At 27.8% G+C, this 23388-nt stretch overlaps 2 protein-coding genes across 5 annotated transcripts in view; both read left to right on the top strand.

Moving 5' to 3' along the window:
• Positions 1-23388, top strand: part of LOC114125499 (pseudouridylate synthase RPUSD2-like) — a 394976-nt gene that overhangs the window by 1993 nt on the left and 369595 nt on the right. The window lies entirely within an intron of this gene.
• LOC126552483 (tigger transposable element-derived protein 1-like) lies at positions 17136-18547 on the top strand. Its single transcript, XM_050207182.1, has 2 exons — positions 17136-17939; positions 18101-18547. Exons 1-2 carry the CDS (start codon positions 17136-17138, stop codon positions 18545-18547), a joined length of 1251 nt encoding a protein of 416 aa, XP_050063139.1.

Genomic DNA, 23388 nt, shown 5'->3' with positions numbered 1-23388 from the left:
ATTTTTTTTTTTTTTTGAATTACACCCTTCAAGACTAATTTCCTACATAGTTTAGTACTATATATATAATATACTCTACACCTTATAATAAGCCTTTTATTTGACCAAACTCCAAAGAGTGTATTCAAAATAAGAAATACACTCACCATTGTTATAATATAGCTGCATAAGTATATAAATGCCTTTTAAGTGCTCAAAATCTAAATAATAAATATACATGTATCCTGATAGTACCTATATGTATTATTCTTACATAGATATAATACATTATTATAATAATAATAATATATATGTTTATATTTATAAAGAGATAGAAGTCATTTGTAAAGCATTGTTTTATGTACCTACCTATTTTTGTCGTATAAAATTTAATTTTAGTTTTAAATAACTGGTAGTATTGAGATATTTGTATATAATAGGTTAAAGCATGGATATAACTTAAATTAGAAATAATAAAATTTTATATAATATACTCGATGTATCTTTCGTTACATATAAGAAGTAACTAATAATTTATATTTGAAAATTTTAAAATTAGCACCTCGTATGTTTTATTATAAAACTGCTAAACAGTTAAAATGAGATCACAATTTTACGAAAAAAAACTCGTTATTCATTCAATTATGTCAGAATAAATGTATGTATAATATTTTATTTTTGATAAATCTTTATTCATCATACTGTAAAATATGTGGGTTGATTTATTTTTTAAGGGAGCACGATGAATCTTTGCTGATTTTCTGGTATTATTTTATACCGTAGATTATTAAGTAATGAAATTTATAAATTATGATTACAATAGGTATAACAAATTCAATAGATGCAAGACATTTTATTGATTTAATTTTCTACAAAAAACGTTTGTTTGCCAGTTTTATTTTTATGATTTATTATTGGCAAGAATTATTTTTACATAAAATATCATTAACTTTTTAATTTTTTTAGACAAATTTTGATAATAGTATTTTAAAAAATATCATAAAATCAGTGCTTATGTTAAAGGCGATTTTTATAAAAACTCAAACATGTTTATTTGTTATCCGAATTTAAAACTAAAGTGAAAGCAGCTAATACAAGCTACTGTTTAAAAATACATACATTTGGCAGAACGTTTGAATAATATACACATGACTACACTACGGGCATACAAAAGTTATTTTACTATTCAATTACTATTTTGATTTCAATGAACCCGATAATTGAAAATTAGAAGTCTTATTGTGTTTTTTATCAGGTCTTAACACTACGTAGTCAAAATACAAACATTTTTTTAATGTTATGGAATTTATGTTCATCAATATAATGTTGCTAGAACAATATTATAGACATTCTAAAAATTATAGAACTCTTAATAGATATAAATATAACTACTAACATTCATTTTTTTAAATATGTATAACTACCATTTACTTATATAAAATTATAACTTGTCCTTGTTTAATGATATGTTAGCTATTTGTTAGTTTCAGTCAATTTAATAAACATTTATTTTTGTAAATCTTGCTTCACTATAATCAACGAGAAAATCTATTTTCCCTTAGAAAAAATCTAGTTAATAATTACTAGAAACAATGTTATTTTTTAAATTTATCATTAAGCATTAATTACACATAATATGTGTTAAAAAAGATAATATACTTATGCTGTAGGTATCTATCTGATAAAAAACAAGGCTTGTTAACTTATAATGTAAAGCACTAACATACTATGTGCTTATTAATGATTTTATAAAATAATACAATAATACAAACGTTAACGGAAAAAAATATTTGTTTTTTGTATATAATTTTGATTGGAAATTAATATTAATGTCATTTAAATTTTGGTTCAACAAATATATTCGATACTTATAATATATTTTGAAAAATCTTCTAATCTTTTCTAAATCTTTATCTAAATTGTATTATCGAAGTGTATAAAAAATAATCATCAAGCTTCAAAAATATAATAAATATTATGCATATAAATCTGAACATAATCGTATCATAATTTCACAAATTTAAATTTTAGATTAACAAAACACATTGTTGTGAAACGAAAATGATTTGAATAATGTCCAAATTGCACTGAGTTAAATCTGTAATTAATCGATCTCAAATTTATATTCAACATTTCTCATAAAGATGTTCTAAATTAATGTAAAAAAAAAATTAAATGGACAACTTCAATGCGTGCTATGAGCCCTGGGTGAAATCATTAATTTATTGACGATATTTATTAAGTATATTATTTCGAATTTATATATAATATTATCTTGAATGTCTGAATAGTTTCGAAATGCGCAATATATACAGCAGCAAATGATTGCACATATCGAATTATACATGTATTGTGCATGTGGTAATATAGCCATGGGAAGATTGGTCAAATTCTTGAAATTCAGTTATGTCGATCAAATACAAAACAAATTATACAAATTTTCCCAGGCATTGCGAATCGTTTGTATAAATTACAATTTGATACCCATTATAATATGGACATTTATAATACAGTATACTATGTATATATATATATATTATGTAGGAATAGTCCCAATCAATAGTATTGTTACTAATTTATATCCATTAAACCTCTACACATAACCTATACGGCATACGCTATACGCTTTAACCCTTAAGTCCAGTATCCATATACATTATATGAATACTGCATAATATGTGTTGTTGTTATACAATCAAGTTTATAATATGTACACTATATTCGTATGAAATGTAGACTTTCATAAAGTATATATCCTCCTAAATCGTGGCACTTATAACCATATAGTATTCAATATTGTTAACACGACGCATAGGTATAGTTTATGTAATTGTATGCATACACTGCTAGCGATATTTAATAGAAATTTAATAATAAGTATAGAAATCATTCAAACATAAAGGAATCATTTTATTTATAAATTATTAACGTTTTAAAATATTATACTATTTAACTGTTTTCTTTAGTAACGAAAGATCTAAAATATTATCACAATAAGTGCTCTTCCTATTATAATTAGTATATTTGCATCGATCATCTATATAGGTTAAATTATCTGTCGAACTTTCTATAATATATAAATACATTTTATATAAATATATAAACACAATAATGAAACCACTACCTAGCTCACTTCAAAATAAATATTATAATTATATTATTGTTTGTTTGAAAATAGTTATTGTAAATAATAATATAATAATATATTCGAGTAATTACATCATAAACGTAAATTATTATTATTTTGAAATATTATTTGTTAACAAATTCCATGTTATGTTATCGATTCTATAGTATTGATATAGTATGTAAAATCAACATTCTGTGTCGAAAATTGTTATAGACAAAAAAACTGATTTATATTATTATAGGTATTATAAACAATTCAAAAAATAATTTTGCTTTAAAAAAACTCATAAATAACAATAATCTAATAAAATCAATAATAAAATGTCCTTTTTATTAATTACCTTACTATTATTCTACAACTTTATGTATAAAATATAATTGTGAACAGTGAAAGCTTGTTAATTTTAGAAGATAAAAGGTACGCTATATACAGTTATCTTTAGAGGTCATCCTTGTGAGTGTTAAATTTGTTGATATACAAGTAATTATTTAAATCGTTTTCAAAATAATTCATTTCAAATTTCAAATTCAATAAAATTTGTTTATAATAATAGTATATATTAAAAAAATGACCTACAATATTAATGTATTAACTTTTCGTGTAATATTGAGGTAATATTTAATAATACATTTAATATGCATAAATATATTATAATGCACTAGTTATGCGGTTTGCTAGTAAATTATTTTAATTTAACATTAATATTGTGAGGTAAATTGGGTCAAATTCATGTAGAGAGTACACGTATCTGTTGTTATAAGTGTGTCTCTGATCGAGAAGTGTTTTGTTCTCGGTTTTTATTTTATATTATGTTTAATGCATTTCCATCACGAAAGAATTATAAAATCGTCTGCTAAATAAAAACGAAGCTATTCACAAACCTAAAGGTTCACATATTATTTATTTAAATGAAGCTAGCACCTCTATAGACAAAAACAATTTTTTGTAGCTGAGCTTTATAATTGTTTTAACGGAGCTAATACATCGTTGATTGTTGTCTAAAACCACAGTTAATTTTAATGAGATTTCGCTAAATCGAGATTTGATTTTGCTTAAAATGGAATTCTTAAATTTGCACGTGTCGTTATTTTTATATTTAATTGTAAAAAATAATAGATAAACACTCTTTAGTAATTGCATATAATACTTAAATCCGTTCTTTGTGGAAGGTTTAAATTGTAATAACTAATTCCATTTTGATTCACTTTAATCGCCATAATCCAATATGTGTACAAATGTATTTTTTTACCATATTTAATATATTTGTATAGGTTTAAATTTTATACTTTATTTTATTGCCTAAAATACTTAAGCATTATAAATTATAATATAAAATGTATTGTATGTAATATAAAATATATTTAACATTATGATATGTACTTACGTAGTTACGTCTCTGTTTAAATTATACATTTTAAATCTGTTCAAACTATTTTTATAAAATATTTATAATAAATATATACATTACAATTTTCAGTTTCTTGAAAATCAATTATTAACATGCTTAATTGTGTTTAATATTTTTATAATTATAGATTTTTTAACGAGAACATATATTTTTGTATAAATATTTTCGGTATAATAATATCAAAAAAAAAAAAAAAACAAAATAATGAAATGACATTTAATTCATCTAAAACAAATCTCAGATTAATTTTTTATTACTATATTATGAGATAAGTATTATTAATTTAAATACTAAAATCTAACTTTCCACAGATAATTTGTAAAATGTATATCTACTATATATATCTACTGTATATTGTATACATCATTTTTGAATCTAGTTTCATGCCTATAACTAGTAATGGTTAATATAATTTGTATATGCAATAGAGTTAAACAGTTAATTAGTAATACATAAAAATAATAATATTAGAGTTCAACTTCAAACTTTTCTTTCAGTTGGTAGGTACATGTGTTTATCATTTATCTGCATTTAATTGTTATGATACATTTGCCACTTCAATCCTCACAACAGTATTTTATTTATCAACCAATAATTTATGTCTACAGTATTTAGAAATGAAAAACAATTCTTTAGAGAATCGTATGCACTACTGTTATACACACTGCGCAGGAAACTTGCCAGCGATATCCATCAATGACAATTCCATTTCTCTTCGGGTGCACGTAAAACTCTTTATTACTGCAGTCCACTTGGATAAACATCTTACATCAAAATTTACGTTAAGTACTCGGCATAAAACTTTGTCACTAATGTGTCCGAACACGTAAAGATTAGGTATATCAAATAATAAAAAATAATAATAACTGTAATACAACTTAATAACATAAATCATAATATATAGGCAATACGTATTTGTTTAACGCCCAACTCAAAAATTCCAAACAGTTGTGAGCTTCATAAACTTTTCTCATGATCTTTCTAGTCAAAAAATAAAAATACCATACAATTTTGTTTTACTCGATTTACACGTAAAATGTTAAACGTACGTTCAATGGTGAGTATATACTAGTCCTGTATACTATACACGTGGTCATACATATCCAATAAATATAATAAATGTATAATATATTCATGCATAATATTTGTGGTCATGATTTATATATAAGTACCAATCGTTTTTATACTGAAATAAATTGAAAAATGTTCAAAAGAAAATGAAAATTGAGCATGTAAAAATCAGTTTTTATATTTTAAAGAATATACTATTTATATTAAATAGGAAGTTTTAAATATTTTTAACACTTCATTTTTATGCAATTATATAGCTAATTATCTGGCTAATTACTAATTTTTGTAAGTAATTATATTATACATACGGAAATTCTGTTATCAAACAACATTAAATATTTCAAAAATCAATTAATATTTTTCCAGGCTTTTTTTTTTAAAAATTTTTAGTTGAAAAAAAAAACAATGTATTTTAATAAAAATTAGATTTTAAAATATTTTTTATCGTTATGGTTTTTACGTTTTTTTTTTTAAAATACCAACATATATTGTTAATTTCATATTCTGTTAAGGTTTTATTTCGTCTAAATATTATTAGTGCCATCATTTATGAGGTATCATTTGTCATTTTTATTTCGCTTATACATATTAATTTTCTGAAAATTATTTTTTTTCAATAATAAAATAAAATTTAAGTCAACATTAAAAAAATATAAAAATCATTAATAAAAAATTATAATTTATAAGATAAAAATTGGTGATTTATTTTTGATGAAGTCTTAAAATTAATTGTATGAATCCGCTTTTCTATAAAAAAAACATCGTACACGTCAATTTTATAAAATATATTTATCATAGGTCTGGGATGATTGTTGCAGTACCATGTGACCAAGTGACTAACAGCTAGAAACTATCGTAAAATTGTCTGAGGACAATACGTTTTTATTAAATCTTTCTATATATATAAGAATCTAACTTGATTTTGGAGACGGAAGGAAACCGGTTGTTATAACAACCGATACATATATAGTATAACTGCATAAGATATATTAAGTAGTATATATATAGTATTTATGCGAATAGTGTGTCTGATTTGTAAAAAATTAATTTATTAGTAGTTAACTTAGTTTTTTTTTTTTATTACTGAGTAACTGTATTATAGTTTGCTATTGTTTTTGTTGGTCTTACATTTTTCAAATTGTCTTTTTAAGCTAATTTGGCGACTGCGTGGCGTAGCTAAAACCCAAAATCACCAAGACACTCAGCTTTTGAGATATTTATAACTATTCATATTTTATAATTGAACTACCCAAAATGGCAATATTACAATGTAAATTTAATATATTGGTTTAATAATTAATTAATTTAAATAAAATATGCACTACTGTAGTTATGACAGATAGATTGTGAAAAATAAATGTTAGGGTGGCCTACAAATAAATAATAATACATGTCTACTAGGAGAATATCCTCACAGTCATAAGAAGACACGTTCGATTAACAATTTTAAAATGACTACTTATTATTTTTTTTAACTAATACTTTAGATTTAATTGTTAACATTATATCAATAAATGAATACTATAAAAATAATTTCACGTCAAGAATATAACTCGTATGACACTTGCTATATCATTATGTAACGATACCTATACGGATATACATATTTATAATTTAATTGAAACACAAACTTCGTCACAATACTACCCACGCGTTTAGAGTTAATGAAATTATGATAATATATTATTAAGCAGAACAGTCGAAAAAAAATCAGTAGTAGGTACTCGTGCAATTTGTCAATAATATATGACATTTTAAAATAATGTAGAGGTAAACAGCAATACATTAAAATATGTATGTTATTACGTATTTCGTTTTTAATTACAAAATTGTTCAGCACAGTGTGATTAATATCGTTCTCGTACAAATAGGAAATGAATATTATAAAATGTTTGTATGCATTTTTTATATACATTTAGAATGACTACTTTGGTATTTTATTATATAGTTTCTCTACTTAATAGCAAACCCAATAACTAAGCAAACGCTTTGCATGCCATACTTTATAAATCATTTATATTTTGTTCTATACTAGTTGGATTTTTTTTTTTATTAATCGATAATACGATTTTTCTAAAATTAGTGAACCGCTCCTACTCCAAGAAAATTGACATGAAATGATTTTGCAAAACAAATCCTTTAACCGAGAAAATATATCTCTAATTATTATTAATTCTAATAATCACAGTAACATGGTATAATGATAATATACCGTATAATTTTAATATTGATTAAATTATTATTACCGTATGATTATTCGATATTTATACGAGTCAGTATATTTTTTTCGAGATAATCATTAATAATTAATATTCACACATATTTTTACTAAACGTGCATACACGAAAACTGTTAGAAAGTCGACTGTCGGTAAAAATAATTCGACGACGATGCCGTATGCTATACTGGAGAAAGTTTTTGCTATAAAATTTGTGTGGAGCTTTAACGCATGTACGTTACAGGTACCTAATACCTCCTATAGGCTATATAATAGACTATTGGTATGGGACTGTGTAGAAGACGGTGACAGCTCATATTGTCGCAGCGATAGTCATTGCGTCTCGATCCAAATATTTTTTTTTATTCGCGTTTTGTATTCACCACCGTTGTCTGTACAAATTCAATATAGCTACGAGAGCGCCCGCGAATAAAAAATGTCAACGTCACGCACAATCGAAAAAATGCCAACCGACCCGTAAAAGTGTATACTATTCATGTATAATAATAATTGATATTACGTACGAGGTATAGTATCGGTCGACTACATAAGCTTGTTTCGCGCATTGTACATACATATTTGAAAGTGCAATATTTAATTTGTCACGATCTATTTTGTTATATAAGTTGTATAAGGATATAATATGAGTTAAATTTAGAGCGTTTGGGAATAATATATTGTCAATTGTCATATTGTGGAACCGTATTTTATTAGGTTTTTTTGGACGCGTGATTATAGTTTACTAGCGTACAGGGCCGAATCAATAGTGATAAATGCTAAAATGCAGTGCATGATTTTTTTTTTTTTTGTGAGTGGCCAAGATGATTTACAATAGTTTTATTTTACATTATACTTGGGTTCCTAGGTTAATGTAGTATTAAAACTGAGATACTCTATAAAAATTGAATATAATATTAAATTGTATATGAAAATATGGTCTTTATATACATTTATAATACATTTTTAAAGTATTTACAATATTAATAATTTTGCTAGATATTGGTATGCCATACCAGAAGTCAGAATTAGGGAAATAACGGAATGTTTTATAAATAAGCTTAATAGTGAAAATTGTTATTTCAGGTAGGTACAACGTTTATGAATAGTTACTTATTAAAAACAAAGAAGATGACATTGTTTTGAATTAAATAAAGTAAATCATATTAACACAGATCAAATATTATGTAAGTAATTTTAGATTTAAATTTATTTACAATTATTAGCCAAATTTCGTTACATTTTTATTTTATTTTTAAGTCAAACATTTTATTACGTAGATAGGTATAACGTTATTTGTACACGAATCATAACAGTCTCATAATTAACTTATACCTCATGGGATTAATTAAAATTAAAATGTTTAAAAATAAGTAATTGAAGGCCTTGCGGGTTTTTCGTGGTTGGTCAGATTATAATATTGTCACATCATAATAACATTATAATTTCTTCTCGTAAGTCGTTAGTTCGTAAGTTCTTTATCGATTTTTCGTTAATTCTTGAAAATTAAACAAACAGTCAAACTTTGAAATAATCAGTATGCATTTGGTCTCATCACAATCATTAATTTTCATTATCATATCATTTTATTAATGTTGATATTTTCCACGTATTTTTATATAGTAAAATAGCTCTAAAAGTCTTACAATAATAGAATTAATATAATTACTATGATAGTCGGGAGACGGTAATCTCATTGGTTTTTCGTAGAAGTCATTTTTCGATATTTCTTGGAAATTTCGCCACAGAAAAGTTAGCGGAAAAACACCTTATTGAAAATGGCTCAAAAATGTATTCCAAGAAATCTCGAGTGCTAGCCGATCTTTAGTTATTTATTTTGTCCACGCGTAAAACATAATTTGAAATTGTGACCGAGGCGTAGAAAACGAAAAACTTAAGGTTCAGACAATGGCAATGAACGTTGGCGTGGCAAATTTTGCCGCCGTTTTTTGTTGTATTTTCATAGCAACCATATTGTTATACAAAAAATGTATATAAAACTAATATATTTTTCTCCAAAGATGTGATTATCGGCAATCGTTGTTTTTGCATTTCTTCCGACTATACAACAATAATAATATACGTGCGAGTGAGTTTTATTGTACGCTTAAAAAAAGAAAAAAAAAGTGAGAAATAAAATATGATATTGTGTACATTTAATATTAAAAACCGAAGTCACACGTATTTCGAATAACCATTATAATAATATTATATTGTGAACCAAACAATATTTAATCGTGTCAAAACTCAAAACAGAATGATTCAAAAAAAATTTATTAAATTGTTTTAAAATAAAATGTATACCTAATAAGTATATAAGTATATTCTAACATTTTAAATTTAAACATTCTCGGCATACTGGCTCGTTTTTGTTTTTAGTAATGGATTTATTAGTAATGGATTTATTCAAATTTTGGTTTTTCAAAAATTATAAGTATACTTATTTAAGGATAATAAATTACTCATATTTTTATGAAAATTCTATACTGTAGCAATATGAACATCTTTATTTAAAATGTAAACCATATTTTTTATGAAAATTATTATACATATATTTACGATATTGAACATTTTAATGTATATTAGTTGAAATTCGAAAAAGTAGTTTTCGAGTTATTAAACGTTAAGTACTAAGAATTATAGTATTTGACAATATAATTTAGGCAATATGAAGGCTATAACAATTAAATATTATTACATGGTTATTAATATTAATTTATTGCAGTAGTATAATTTGTAAACATTTTGCGAGCATATCAAATATTAGCTAAACCAAAGATTTTAGTTATTTTATACCAAAAGGTTGGTTTTCACTTGAATAAAATAAGTTTGTATCGTCACAGATCCTTAAATTATATAAATGATATAATAAATATATTTATACAATAATATTTTAAATTATGATTTAAAAATAATACTTTAAGTAAATCTAAATACTTAAAAATCAAAAAATCAAAATTTGTGTAAATATATTAAAATAAAACGGAGGGAGTTGAGTATGCTTCGTTGTGTATGCAATTTAATATATTAATAAGTTATAATAGAGATCATGTATAACACATAACAAAAATAATCGTGAAGTATTTATTTATTTTTATTTTTAATTTGTCTGAATAATATACATATTATTAGTTTAATCCGGTAGGTAAGTAGTAAAACAATTTAAACGTGCCATTCAGCATTCATTCCAATAAAAGATGTATCTATAAATACATGAACATAGTAGGTACAATAATACAATAAGTTGTATACAGTATGCCTCAGTTGGCTATTTTAATTTGTTTACTGACACGGTGGCGCGCCACCATTCAAGTGCTGGCCATTTACATACAACAATATAATTGGTGAGATGCTCATTGCATGTAGGTGGTTATGAGGCGTTAAGGTTTGTACTTTGTTTACTCTCCTATACCCTGCGAGGTTTTATTTTTAAATAATTACAATACTAAGTATTTAATTTCAAACAAAATTCTATCATCATAATGACCCTCTTTTCTTGGTATTAAACTTATAATAAAATTTAAATTTAGATAAATAACTCGAGTAATATGTGATTATCAAAAATTTATAAACACTGCTATAGATCACAATATTGTAGATTCACAGGGAAATCTCTAGTAAGTTGTTTTCAAATTTTACTAAATATTGGTCAATTTTATACTTTTATAATATAATTCGTACAAGTAAATAATATATTATATAATAAGGTTTTTCTAAACGGTAAAATAATATATTATTAGACTCACATCAAATATAATTTAGAACTCCGAAATTATATTATGAATAAATACCGATTTAAATGTGTGTGCTGTAGTACAATATTGTAGCGTCTATGCAAAGCACGCCTGTGTAATGGTAATTAGACCAAGTTTCCAATCATCATTTCTAAGACTTAATTATACATATAGTATTATATTTTAATATTTATTACTATAAGTAAAATTGACAATAATTACAAATACAACAATAACAAATTTATCTACGAAATGAACAGTCCAGTTCGCGGACGCGCGTTGTAAGGTTGTCATAGTCTCGAAACTCGTATATATTGAATTAATTTTTAACTGACTTAACGCTGACGTGATGATTTAATATTAATATACTCTGTTATTATATCAAATATTATACACGAGACATAAACTAAGTCTTCCAAAGTTTATTTTGTCTTTTATTCAAGTATACCTATTATAGTTAATAATGATAAATTACCGTTAAATGTAGATTATTTGATAGTGACAATTTAGTAACTACGTCGTTAATTCTAGTTTGTTCTTAACATAAAAAAATACAGTTAGACTTTGTTAAATCGTATTCGATGTACCTAATATATTTTGCAAAAACCAAATCAATTAATATTATGTGAAACGATGTTGCGACGTTGAAGTTAGCGGGATGGGATTAACGCCAAACCGAAATAATCGATTCCGCCTGTACTTGGAAGACGTGCGTGGTCAACGAACAGTTGTGCTAATGCAATGGGTCCGTTAAATCATTTTACAATAGCAGCCATTTGACGATGGACTCACACGGGTGGAAAACCCGTACTGGTGTGACGTGTACGGCCAATGGTTTGCCTATCGAAGCAAGTTGATGGCACACCGGCGGACGCATACGGGCGAGAAACGCGTACTCGTACGACGTAACGACGACCGTTTTACCAATAACAGCTAATTGGCGGTACACATGAGTACATCTGGCACACGCACTCGATGTGTGATGTTTGATTTATGAATTAGACAAAAGTTGAGTTTCATCATGTTATGATATCTCCGTTCATGTGTTCATTTTTCGGCGTAGTCGTATCTCACTGGTAATAAATCGCAATTTATTTTTCGTTTTCCCTTCAAGTTAAAGAAAATAAGACGTATATTATGTTGTATATTGAGTACCATAAAAATATTATCGATTCAAAAATGTTTTAAATCAATTTTTCGATGCACTGTCGTTTTTAAACGTTTATCTAATAATTATTTGACCGTGAATTTTTATAACTAAAAACCAATAATGTATACGACTTAAGTTTATCTGTACATATATATATTTTTAATACCTTAGACAATCTTTTCTTAGTTGCAAAAGAATGTCAATAACTAACTAATGTAAACTAGAAGGTAATTTTTAAATAGTTTTCATAGTTAAAGATTGATTAATTTCAATTATTAAATGTTTACATATTATGTATGTATTTGTTGTTTACAATATTATAATATTAAAATTTTGTGCATATTTATATGTATCTGGGAGAAACTTATAAGTTATGAGTGTTATGAGTAATTAAAAACAAATTCAAAAATCGATTTGTATTTATGGATATGTTCAGCCCAATATTCTACTCAAAAATATAAAACTGAAACTTAATAATGATAAAAAAGTGATAATTTATTTTCTAAAAACAAACAATTGTGCGGAAAATAAATATGTTTTTATATTAAAATACTTTTATTGAAAAAAAACAGTTGTTTAGAGTAAAAATAAAGAACCACTTAAAGTTATTCAAATAGAATGCTGTATAGTTTATACTATACGTAGGTCAGTTGACAGAAGTGCGAATAAAAAAGCTTCGGCGTTACTATTTGTATGTAACTTACTACTATGACATACGTGCACGGAAATCCGTATAATTATGTGTATATATGTGGATTATTATAAATCTACAATTAATTACTTACATTGTGCCAAAAAAAAAAAAAAAAACGAGCAGTGAAACTTTTATCTCCTACCAGCATATAATATATCCTCTCGTTTTTCGTGGCTTGTGAAACATATTATAATATTATATCAATTGAAACGTGCCAGTTTTAAACAGTTCGTTAAAAGCATTTTAAAGTCGAAAAAATTCAGAATTTGATTGAAACTGTCAGCCTTGTTTAAATTGAAGTTGAAAGAACAATCAAAACACTTCATAAGTTATCCAATAAATTGAAGAATAATAATATATACAATTTTAATTTGTATTTAAAAAAAAGTAATGTTATAACTTTTCGATTTTACGAACAGAGTTATAAAAAACCATCAAATCCTCGAAGAAAAATTGGGTCAGAAAATATACAGTTACATTATGCATTTATGCATGAAACAAAAACTTTAAACTGTTTAGTAATATAGAATATTATAGTTGAATAGTCATTGCATTTGGGAACTTTGGTTTTCACGTTTCAAATATTTATAAAAGGCGTTAGATTCAAAATGTTGACACGATGATGTATATTATCGGTCAGAAATGAAACGCTGCACCCGGTATGTAGGTAGTCGGGCTTATTATAGACACGAGCATAATACTAAATTGCGCGACGCTTTTGCTTCTCGAAATAAATTATAAACAGGCCACCTTTGGCCGGCGGTGGGTAATCCATCTGTCACCGGCGACGACGGCGTTTGTCGTCGCTCTTTGAAAACGGTGCTGCGGCGAGGGCCCGTTTCTCGCACGCGTACAGTGATATTATTATTGATTGCGAGTTGTCGGATAAGACGACCCTCTCAGTCGCAGTGGCAGAGAGCACTTTGCTGATGACGATCCTCAGTCGAGCCGCACGACCACCGGTCATCATCTGCTGCGGCGGATCCTGCCACCTCTGTTTATTTGCACCGGCGTTTTTCGTCCATTAATCTAATAATATGTTATATATAATGCATGACGCGTAGGTATATAAACCGCACAACGGCCATATTGTGTGGGTTTAGGTACCTATACCTACTACGTCATACCTATATTATGTAACATACGGTAGGTACGTCTAAATTTCCGCGGTCGACGAATATGATATATTATTTATTTTATATATTTCTTAGGAGCAATGGATTATGTTTTCTATAACAACATACACTGTCTCCAAAAACTTTTTTATCGAGAGTTTCGTTGTTGTTATAATGTATATTGTATAACAATTTTGTTTGGTTCTACATAACTAAATATACATATAATAGAAAAATTATTGTGATCAATTTATTCTCATAGTTTATCTATGTAAAAATTTTTGAAGTGAAATAACTAATTTACTAATGAGTTATTTTTATATATAGTATTTACTCAAATGTAATTTTGCGTGTTTTAAAGTACTTAAATACAAGTGATAATAATAGAATAAGTGATGTTCCAATGATCAAAAATAAGGACTACATTAAGTTGTAATAAAAGTTATAATTTTTTAAATTTGATAAAATAACATCTATCTTAAATAAAATAATATGTATAATATTATTGAAATGAACAAATTGGTCGATTATAATTTATTGGCACACAAATTGTGTAACTTACATAACTCTAGCGGACACAACTCGTATAAACTGTTTACTTAAAACTTTCGTATTAAATCAGAATAACAAAATTCCGTATTTGGAACTCAACTGTTATGTAACCGACTATAGAGGATAGAATCTGATCTCTGCCTAGGGTAATTTTTTTAATAATAACACTCGTAATCTAGAAAAGTACCTATTGTATTATAGTTTTAAAAATATATTTTTATAAAATGCAAAATAATATTTTTGAAAAAAAGAAAATTTTACTATATTATGTTTGTTGTTATATTATATTTTTATTTTTTATTATTTTAATTAATACTACGAGGGCCAAACGTTTTTCTGGGAGTTTTGATATACCAAGTTATAGCTAATTTACTACACGTCTAAAATTCGTTTTTTTTCTGTCAAAGTAAGCAGAAAAATATTTTGTTTAAGGATATAAGAGAAAAACGTGAACATTTCAATACGATCAATAAATAATGATAAAAAATATATTCTTAAAAACGACAATAAAAAAGTAAAACGCTCAGATAACACACCGATAACGACGAAAAATATTAAAACTATTGTTTTATAACGAATTCAAGTCATATAAGTATTTATCACCCTGTATTACGTACGGACGTATACTCCCGGTGATCTATTCTATACGGGCGATTTGGAATCCAATAACTAATCGGACGAGGCTGGTGAATGTGGTACTCGCAGACTCCCGGATTCGTCGGCATATAATAATAGCCCATAAAACAGTACTCGTCGTTCTGTACGGCTTCTATATACGTGGCAATCCGTCCCTATATAGCTATAGGTACCGCGCATATAATATTATATAGTTATCGTGCGTGCAGTAGTGTCGTAAAACTACCGGTAAAATACAAAGACGCGGACGCAATTTCCATAAAAAATAAAACTGAATCCCCCTATTGTTTTCAGTGAAGTTAGTTTTGTGATCACTACGGATAACACGGTGATCAATTTCTCCTCCCTTCCTCCCCACCATAAAATAATCGCGTATCTAATAACGGCTTCATCGTACTGCACGTCATACAATATCGATATTATAAAATGATTATAACCTTGTGATAGACCACCAATTTCAAAAATAATTGTGCTGGTGTAAATACACACTTTAATAGTGCTTTCATACGCAATATCCTACGGCATATTATATGAAACTTATTATTATAATTTAAGTAGAGAATTATATAATAATATGCTAAATTTACCAAAATATGCCATAAAAACAATATCACATATTTGTTTTGTTTAATCAGTTTAAAGCACGAAAATACGAAAGTACTATTTTGCAAAAGAAAAGTAATCGAAATTTGAACGAATATTAAAATATATTATTATTTTTATCTATTACTAAGGAAGTTTATCTCTTGTTATATAAACATTTTAATAACCCAGAAACAACTATACTGGTACAAAATTTAGTACAACTAATTACAATTAATTCTAAAAATCAGTATTTGGATAAATGCATCAAACGAAGGATAGATATTCTTGTGTTATTAATACAGTAACCCCTCGTTATCCGCGGTTTTTTTATCCGCGGTTTCGATTATCCGCGGTTGGGTCCACGATAACATATTATTAATGCGATTGCGATAATGCGATAATCATTATTCCACGAACACTGTAGAAATTTATTTTTGACAATTGTAGATAATTATTGTTATATCGCTAAAGGTATAACACATATACATTATATATACTTATTGCAGATAAACCACAAAAAGTTACCTACACATGCACGTTAATAATCGTCAATTACTCAGTTGTAAGGTGATATTTGTGCGTGACACGTGTACAACAGTGTTTAATAATTTAGTAGCGAAAATATTTTTAAATGGCTTCTCAATGTAAAATGTCAATAAAAAGGAGAAGAAATGTTTTATCACTCGTTCAAAAATTGAAATTTTGGACAAATTAAAAAATGGTGATACTGTAGCGTCAATTGCTAGAACGTACAAAATGAATGAGTCTAGTGTTCGAGAAATACGTAAAAATGAAGAAACAATACGACGCAGTGTTATGGAAAGTGCTCCTATTTCCAATAAAACGTGTTTTATACGCGTGATGTTATGGTGGAGAAAACTGAAAAAGCCTTAAATATTTGGATTGAAGACCAGACCCAAAAAAAAGTTCCTCTCAGTTCTATAATTATACGGGAAAAAGCTAAACAAATTCATCAGCATTTTACAAGTTCATCGCAGGAAGACGGCAAAAACTCGTCGTTTCTTGCAAGCAAAGGCTGGTTTGAAAAATTCAAAAATCGGTGTAACCTTCACAATGTCAAGCTAGTCGGCGAGTCTGCCTCTGCAGATCATTTAGCAGCTAAGAATTTTCCGTTAGAGTTGAAAAATGTTATTGAACAGGGAGGTTATACACCTGAACAGGTATTCAATGCAGACGAAACTGGTCTTTTTTGGAAAAGAATGCCATCAAGAACTTTTTTATCAAAAAATGAAAAAACAGCACCCGGATTTAAGGCTGCTAAAGATAGACTAACCTTATTGCTTTGTGCCAATGCTTGTGGTTTTATGATGAAGCCAATGGTCGTTTATAAGTCACTTAACCCAAGAGCCTTCAAAGGTAAAGATATGAATCACTTGCCTGTGTTTTGGAGAGCAAATAATAAAGCTTGGGTTACAGCACAGATTTTTAGTGATTGGTTTAAGAACTGTTTTATTCCTCAAGTGGAGACGTACCTAAAATTAAAAAATCTCCCTTTTAAAGCTTTATTACTGATTGACAATGCCCCAGGCCATCCTTCCTCATTAGAACTTCAGCATTCTAACATTAAAGTCATGTTTTTGCCTCCAAATACCACCTCACTCCTTCAACCATTAGATCAAGGGGTGATCGCAGCTTTTAAGGCTTATTACGTAAGAAGAACTTTTAAACGTTTATTAAAAACATGGAAGAAGATCCAAAACTCACTGTCACACAAGGATGGAAAAATTATAACATCGCCGAATGTCTTGTCAACATCAAAGAATCACTTGACGAAGTTCAACACTCCACTATAAATGCTTGTTGGCGAAAGTTATGGCCGGAAGTTGTGTTTTTCGATAAAATTGACGATCTGAGCACCACTGTGAATCAAATCGTAGGAATTGCTCGAGACGTAGAAGGTTTTGATGAGATAAATAGAGACGACATAGAAGAAATGATGAATAACTATGATCAAGAACTTACGTTGGAGGAGCTGGAAGAAATTACCGCAATCCAAAACGAACCAAAACAATTTAACCAGGAAGAAGAGGAAGAAGAGCCTGTGAAGCTGGATTTTTCCTCTAAATCAATCAATGAGATTTTTTCATTGGCAAACCAACTGACTGAACGAGTTCTTGAGACAGATCCACTCACTGAAAGAGCATTAAAGTTCAAAAGGGGAATCCAAGAACTGTTGGTGCCATACGAAGAAATTCGCAAAGACGTAGAAAATAAAAGGAAACAAACATCTATTACTAATTTTTTCCATCCTTCTTAATATGTTGATATAGATAATAATAATAATAAATAATAATAGATAATAAATAAATTAGTTTTATGAATAAAAAATTATTAATTGATTTTTAAAATTAAAAAAATTTAACATAACCTCCTTTTTTACATTAATTTATGGTCTCGTTATCCGCGGTTTCGTTATCCGCGCAGATTTACTGGAACGTAACCTCCGCGGATAACGAGGGATTACTGTATATGAAATACCTCCACTGGGAGGCCTCTTCTCTCTGTCTTTTTGTCACTATATACTATATATATATTATCTATTATCACTTAAACCTATTGTTCCTATTGTAATAGATGGTATAATATAAAATTCTGAAAAATAAGTATTATTAATACATAATAAACATTAATTTACCATAATTATGGGTACAGTTATTAGGCTTTTGATTGTTTTTAGGTTGACTTGAGAGACTTGGTGGGGATGAATCCCGATTAACTCTATCGGTCGGCTCCCTCGGTTTTCGGAAAGGAGTTTACTTCAAATCATAAAACAACTCTAACTTTTCATTACATACATTTTCACTAGCGTTGTGTGTTAGTGCCTATAGTTACTAATTAGTACATTATATATTTATAATATGTACGGTGATCTTGCATGAATAAAACTTTTTAGTTTTTACTAATTAAAATGAAAACAAACTGAATGGAATTTAAAGTTGTTAATTATTCAACGCAAACAGAAACACTTTAGAAAGTTTTCGTAGGGTGTTTTAGTGACGTTAAGGTAAATAAAATTTGCAACCTTTGTACACCATACATAATATACAGTCAAATTTGCTTTATAAATTATAACGATGACGGATACAACAATTTCCAGTAAACCAAATACAGCTGAATTTTCATTTCAAGTGTAGTAGTAGTTTATTTGTATACGTTTATGCCAGTTACAATGATAATCTGAAAAATACAGATTTAATTTTGATTATAATTTTTAGCAAAAATTGATGTAATAAGAAGATTTGGAATTTACCTCTGTCGACATTTTTAAATCTTTGTATCACTTAAGAAATAAAACGATTTCTGATGATGGAAATGAAATAATATATGCTTATCTTAAAATTATACACGTTTAATAATAAAGATTTATTGAAATTATTATATTATTAATTATTAAATATGTCGAGTTAGTGCGTACAGTTCCAAAATCAACACAAATTCTAATCACATGTTCTTTTTGTTAACATTTTAGTTAATACCGTTAAAGCACTAAATAAGTAATTTTACTATTGATATAAATATAGAATTTACAAAAATATATGAAAAAAAGGTGTAATCATTAAACCGTATAATCGATACTCGATAACTCGATGTGTTTAAGTTTTTATTATATATAGTGTTCAATAATTTTTTAGTTCTATATAAGTCGTATACTTGAGTTATATAATTCGAAAAATACACAAGCCGAATTTTTTTCCTACTTCCCACTCGCCATGCTCATGAGATTTGAGTTATCGGGTCGATTGCATATCAAACAATAGTCATAAACTATATATATATAAGTAAGTGCTTATCTATGCAAAAATGTAGTCGTTGCGCAGGTAAAACGAAAAGAAGAAAAATAACGACAAACCATTTGCATCAGAGACCGCATTCATAGGTTAGTGTTGTGTAATGGATTTTGTAAATCTGGTCGGGCAACAAAAAAGTCACACAAACATATTCAAGCCGAACGCTGTCGACTAACCTAATTACCTACCGTAATTTATACGACCAACTGCAGCACTGAAAAATCGCGCGTAAATAATCTAACAAAAAGGACAAACGTGCACGGCTCTCATTATAAACGACATATACTTATTATACGTATGAGCCATATTATATTATTTTATACAAACAATACCGCTTCGTCTGCTAAACTAAATAACACGAAGTAATTGACGTTAAAATATTAAAATATAACTTACTTATGATGGGCTCTCCCGGGAATACAAAACTCACAAATGCACTTGATTACGTGGGAACGCATATAGTGTATTTTTCCCCTAAACTTGGGGAGTAAAACACTTCAAAACATTGTTTTATCGTAATGTATTGAACGACGATATAAACGCTGAATTAAAGATAACATTATAATCAGGGAACCGAGTAAAATATATAATATGTCGATCGTACCGATATTATCGATCTCAAAGCGGACGGCGCTTAAATATTCTGTCCAAAGCATGGTTTGAATGCTTAATCATTTAACAAGTATAAGTGCGCAGTACCGTGTCACCGTAGAATAACTATGGTATTAAGTTTTTTATAAGCATCACGCAGATGTTACAATTTACCAATATAGATATTATTATTGAATATTATAATGATAATTATTAATATACTTTGAAAAATAAATAAATACATGTTTGAACAATGAGAAAATATGAAGGTTAGCAGGATGATAGTTTAATGATTGTTAATTACTAAAAATTTAAACCTGTAAAATGTTTGTAAATTAATATTTAAACAAAAAAAACGTTTCAAATGTTATAAGGGTAATTTTTAAAGCATTATACATTTATACTAAATTTTATTCTTTGTGTTATAATATTGTTATCTGTATGACTGTATTTATGTCATTAAGACACGCCAGTGTAGACGTTATGGGTGTGAACTATTGAAAAGTTTTCTCTGTAAAACGTTTCTGCAAAAGAAAGGATGGAGGTAATTTGTTGTTATCACAAAACATATTATTTTGTCGTTCTGGTTTCTTTGTAACACCAAACACACACACACACTGTGTATTATTATATTATCGTGTGTTATTATGCTAATGTTGATTACCCCCTTGAATTTTCGTGTTTTAAAAAAATTATTTACATTTTCTTTTCGTACACCGTTCGTTCGATAGTCCGACGAGGTTTTCGAGTTGATTTTGAGGCGCATTCGCACGTGCCTTCTCCAAAAATGGAATACATCAAATACAACCCAATATCAATAATATAATAATATGGTTTGCCATTTGAGCAATAATAGATAGACCTATAGAGTTGTGATATTAATAATTTCTTACCGTAGAAATACTGTAGCCCGCGCCGATTTAAACTTCGCGGTAAACAACGTTGTTTTCATTTCTGCGTATACGTAGACACAACTCTTCTCGGAACGGTTTGATCGTACGTAAAAGAAACGAAAACCATCGAATCGTTGTTTCGGAAAAACCACGCCAGATTAGTCAACGGGTAAATGAAAACGTCGAACTAAATGGTCGCTCGTGGGGAAATATCCCGGAGACGGGCGAGGATATTGTCCAGCACCGTGGAAAATGCCCCGTGTACAGGGTGAAATGCACCGAAGCGGCGGATGAGAATGTCCGAACACTGTGTTCGTGACGTGTGCATAAAAACCTGGACCCCATACCGCACGTCACTCGAACTGTTCGTCGTGCAATACATAATGTTCCGTATAGACATAATATAGGTATTTAATAGTGTATAAATATTGTGTTGTTACGAACTGGAACGAAATCGATAAATAATATTATTATTGATATAAGTCGTGTTCAAACGCGTTGAGAAATTTTTGATTAATGCGGTTAAACGGCATTGTGTTAAAATAATATTATAATAAATAATTTTTACATACTTTAACGCAAATGACACTGACCAAAAGTTTGAGAACAACGTTTAAAATCGATAAATACACGTAAATTAGACTAAACAAAATATTATAATGATTAGTTACTTAATTACCTGCCAAAATATAGAAAACAATTTGGGTACAAACACCAAACATAAACTATAACTCAAAAAAAAAAAACTTAATCTGAAATATTATGAAAATCAGAAAACTTCAATGCGACGATTTTCATTATGTGGTAAATCATAAATAAATCGAAAAAAAAATTGTTTTTTAATAATTAAATAATATTTTTCACTCAAATAATATTATATAGTATAAGACTATAGGTAGTTTTTAAATCATATATATATATATTTTTAAAATTAGCTTGCTCAAAAAATATGGTACTTATACAATATACTTATTAAAAATAGATGCTGCTATTTATAAAAATACAATGCTTACTACTACATGTGTGCGTTCTAGGATAGTTAATTTATTGTTAAAGATTCAAAATGTTCCCATAAACTTTTATTTCGGTACGATTTCAAAGGATTGAATCCAACGTAATCCTGCCAAGAAATTGGTATGGAATGAAAAAAATTTCATACCCACAATGCAATGCAATATAATTGTACAAACCTTTTTTTTTTATCATCAAACGAAATTAATTTAAAATGTTTTTATCGACAATTTGTTTATCATCTCGGATTTCTATACCATAAAATATTATTGGCAGTTAAGGTACCGAAAGGTTTGTGCGAATGGTTGTTACGCTTGTACTGTCAATGAACTCGCTTTTAATCTGTTGCGGTCCACAAAATTAGCTCTGTGTTTACGTAAATTGACATCGCTATCGCACGCGTAGGTACTATGACAACCATTTGAAGTTTCTGGTCCGTTTGTCGCGTCTGGTAACTAAAGATTAATTTTACACGGGATCGGAAACGGAGATTAAAAATAATAATAATTTAAACTGGCAACGGAAGAAAGAATGGATCCGAGCGCGGTCTATACGATGATGGTACTATAATAGACGGTTTTTTTTTTTTAATTAGCGTCGTAAAAACACGGTGGAAGAAGGCGACTAAAAATAACAATACGTCGTACGAGTGTAGTTTACCAGCTATTTAGCTCGCGAAGGAGTAGCCCGACACGTATATAAAAAATATTATTTATTATGTATAGGGCTAGAACGACATTTTGGAATTTGCACGTAAATGTTGAAAGCATAGCTAAGTGATATCATACAAATGTGTTTCATTACGAAAAAAAAAA

This window comes from Aphis gossypii, chromosome X (assembly GCF_020184175.1).
Source record: "Aphis gossypii isolate Hap1 chromosome X, ASM2018417v2, whole genome shotgun sequence".
Classification (NCBI taxonomy): domain Eukaryota; kingdom Metazoa; phylum Arthropoda; class Insecta; order Hemiptera; family Aphididae; genus Aphis; species Aphis gossypii.
This window is presented reverse-complemented; position numbering and strand designations above follow the sequence as displayed.

Excerpts from the sequence above, each read along its gene's own strand:
- LOC126552483 (XM_050207182.1), top strand. The coding sequence starts at position 17,136 with ATGGTGGAGAAAACTGAAAAAGCCTTAAATATTTGGATTGAAGACCAG. Across the intron at positions 17,940-18,100 it reads CAGCTTTTAAGGCTTATTAC|TTATGGCCGGAAGTTGTGTT; the intron begins GTAAGAAGAACT and ends TGTTGGCGAAAG.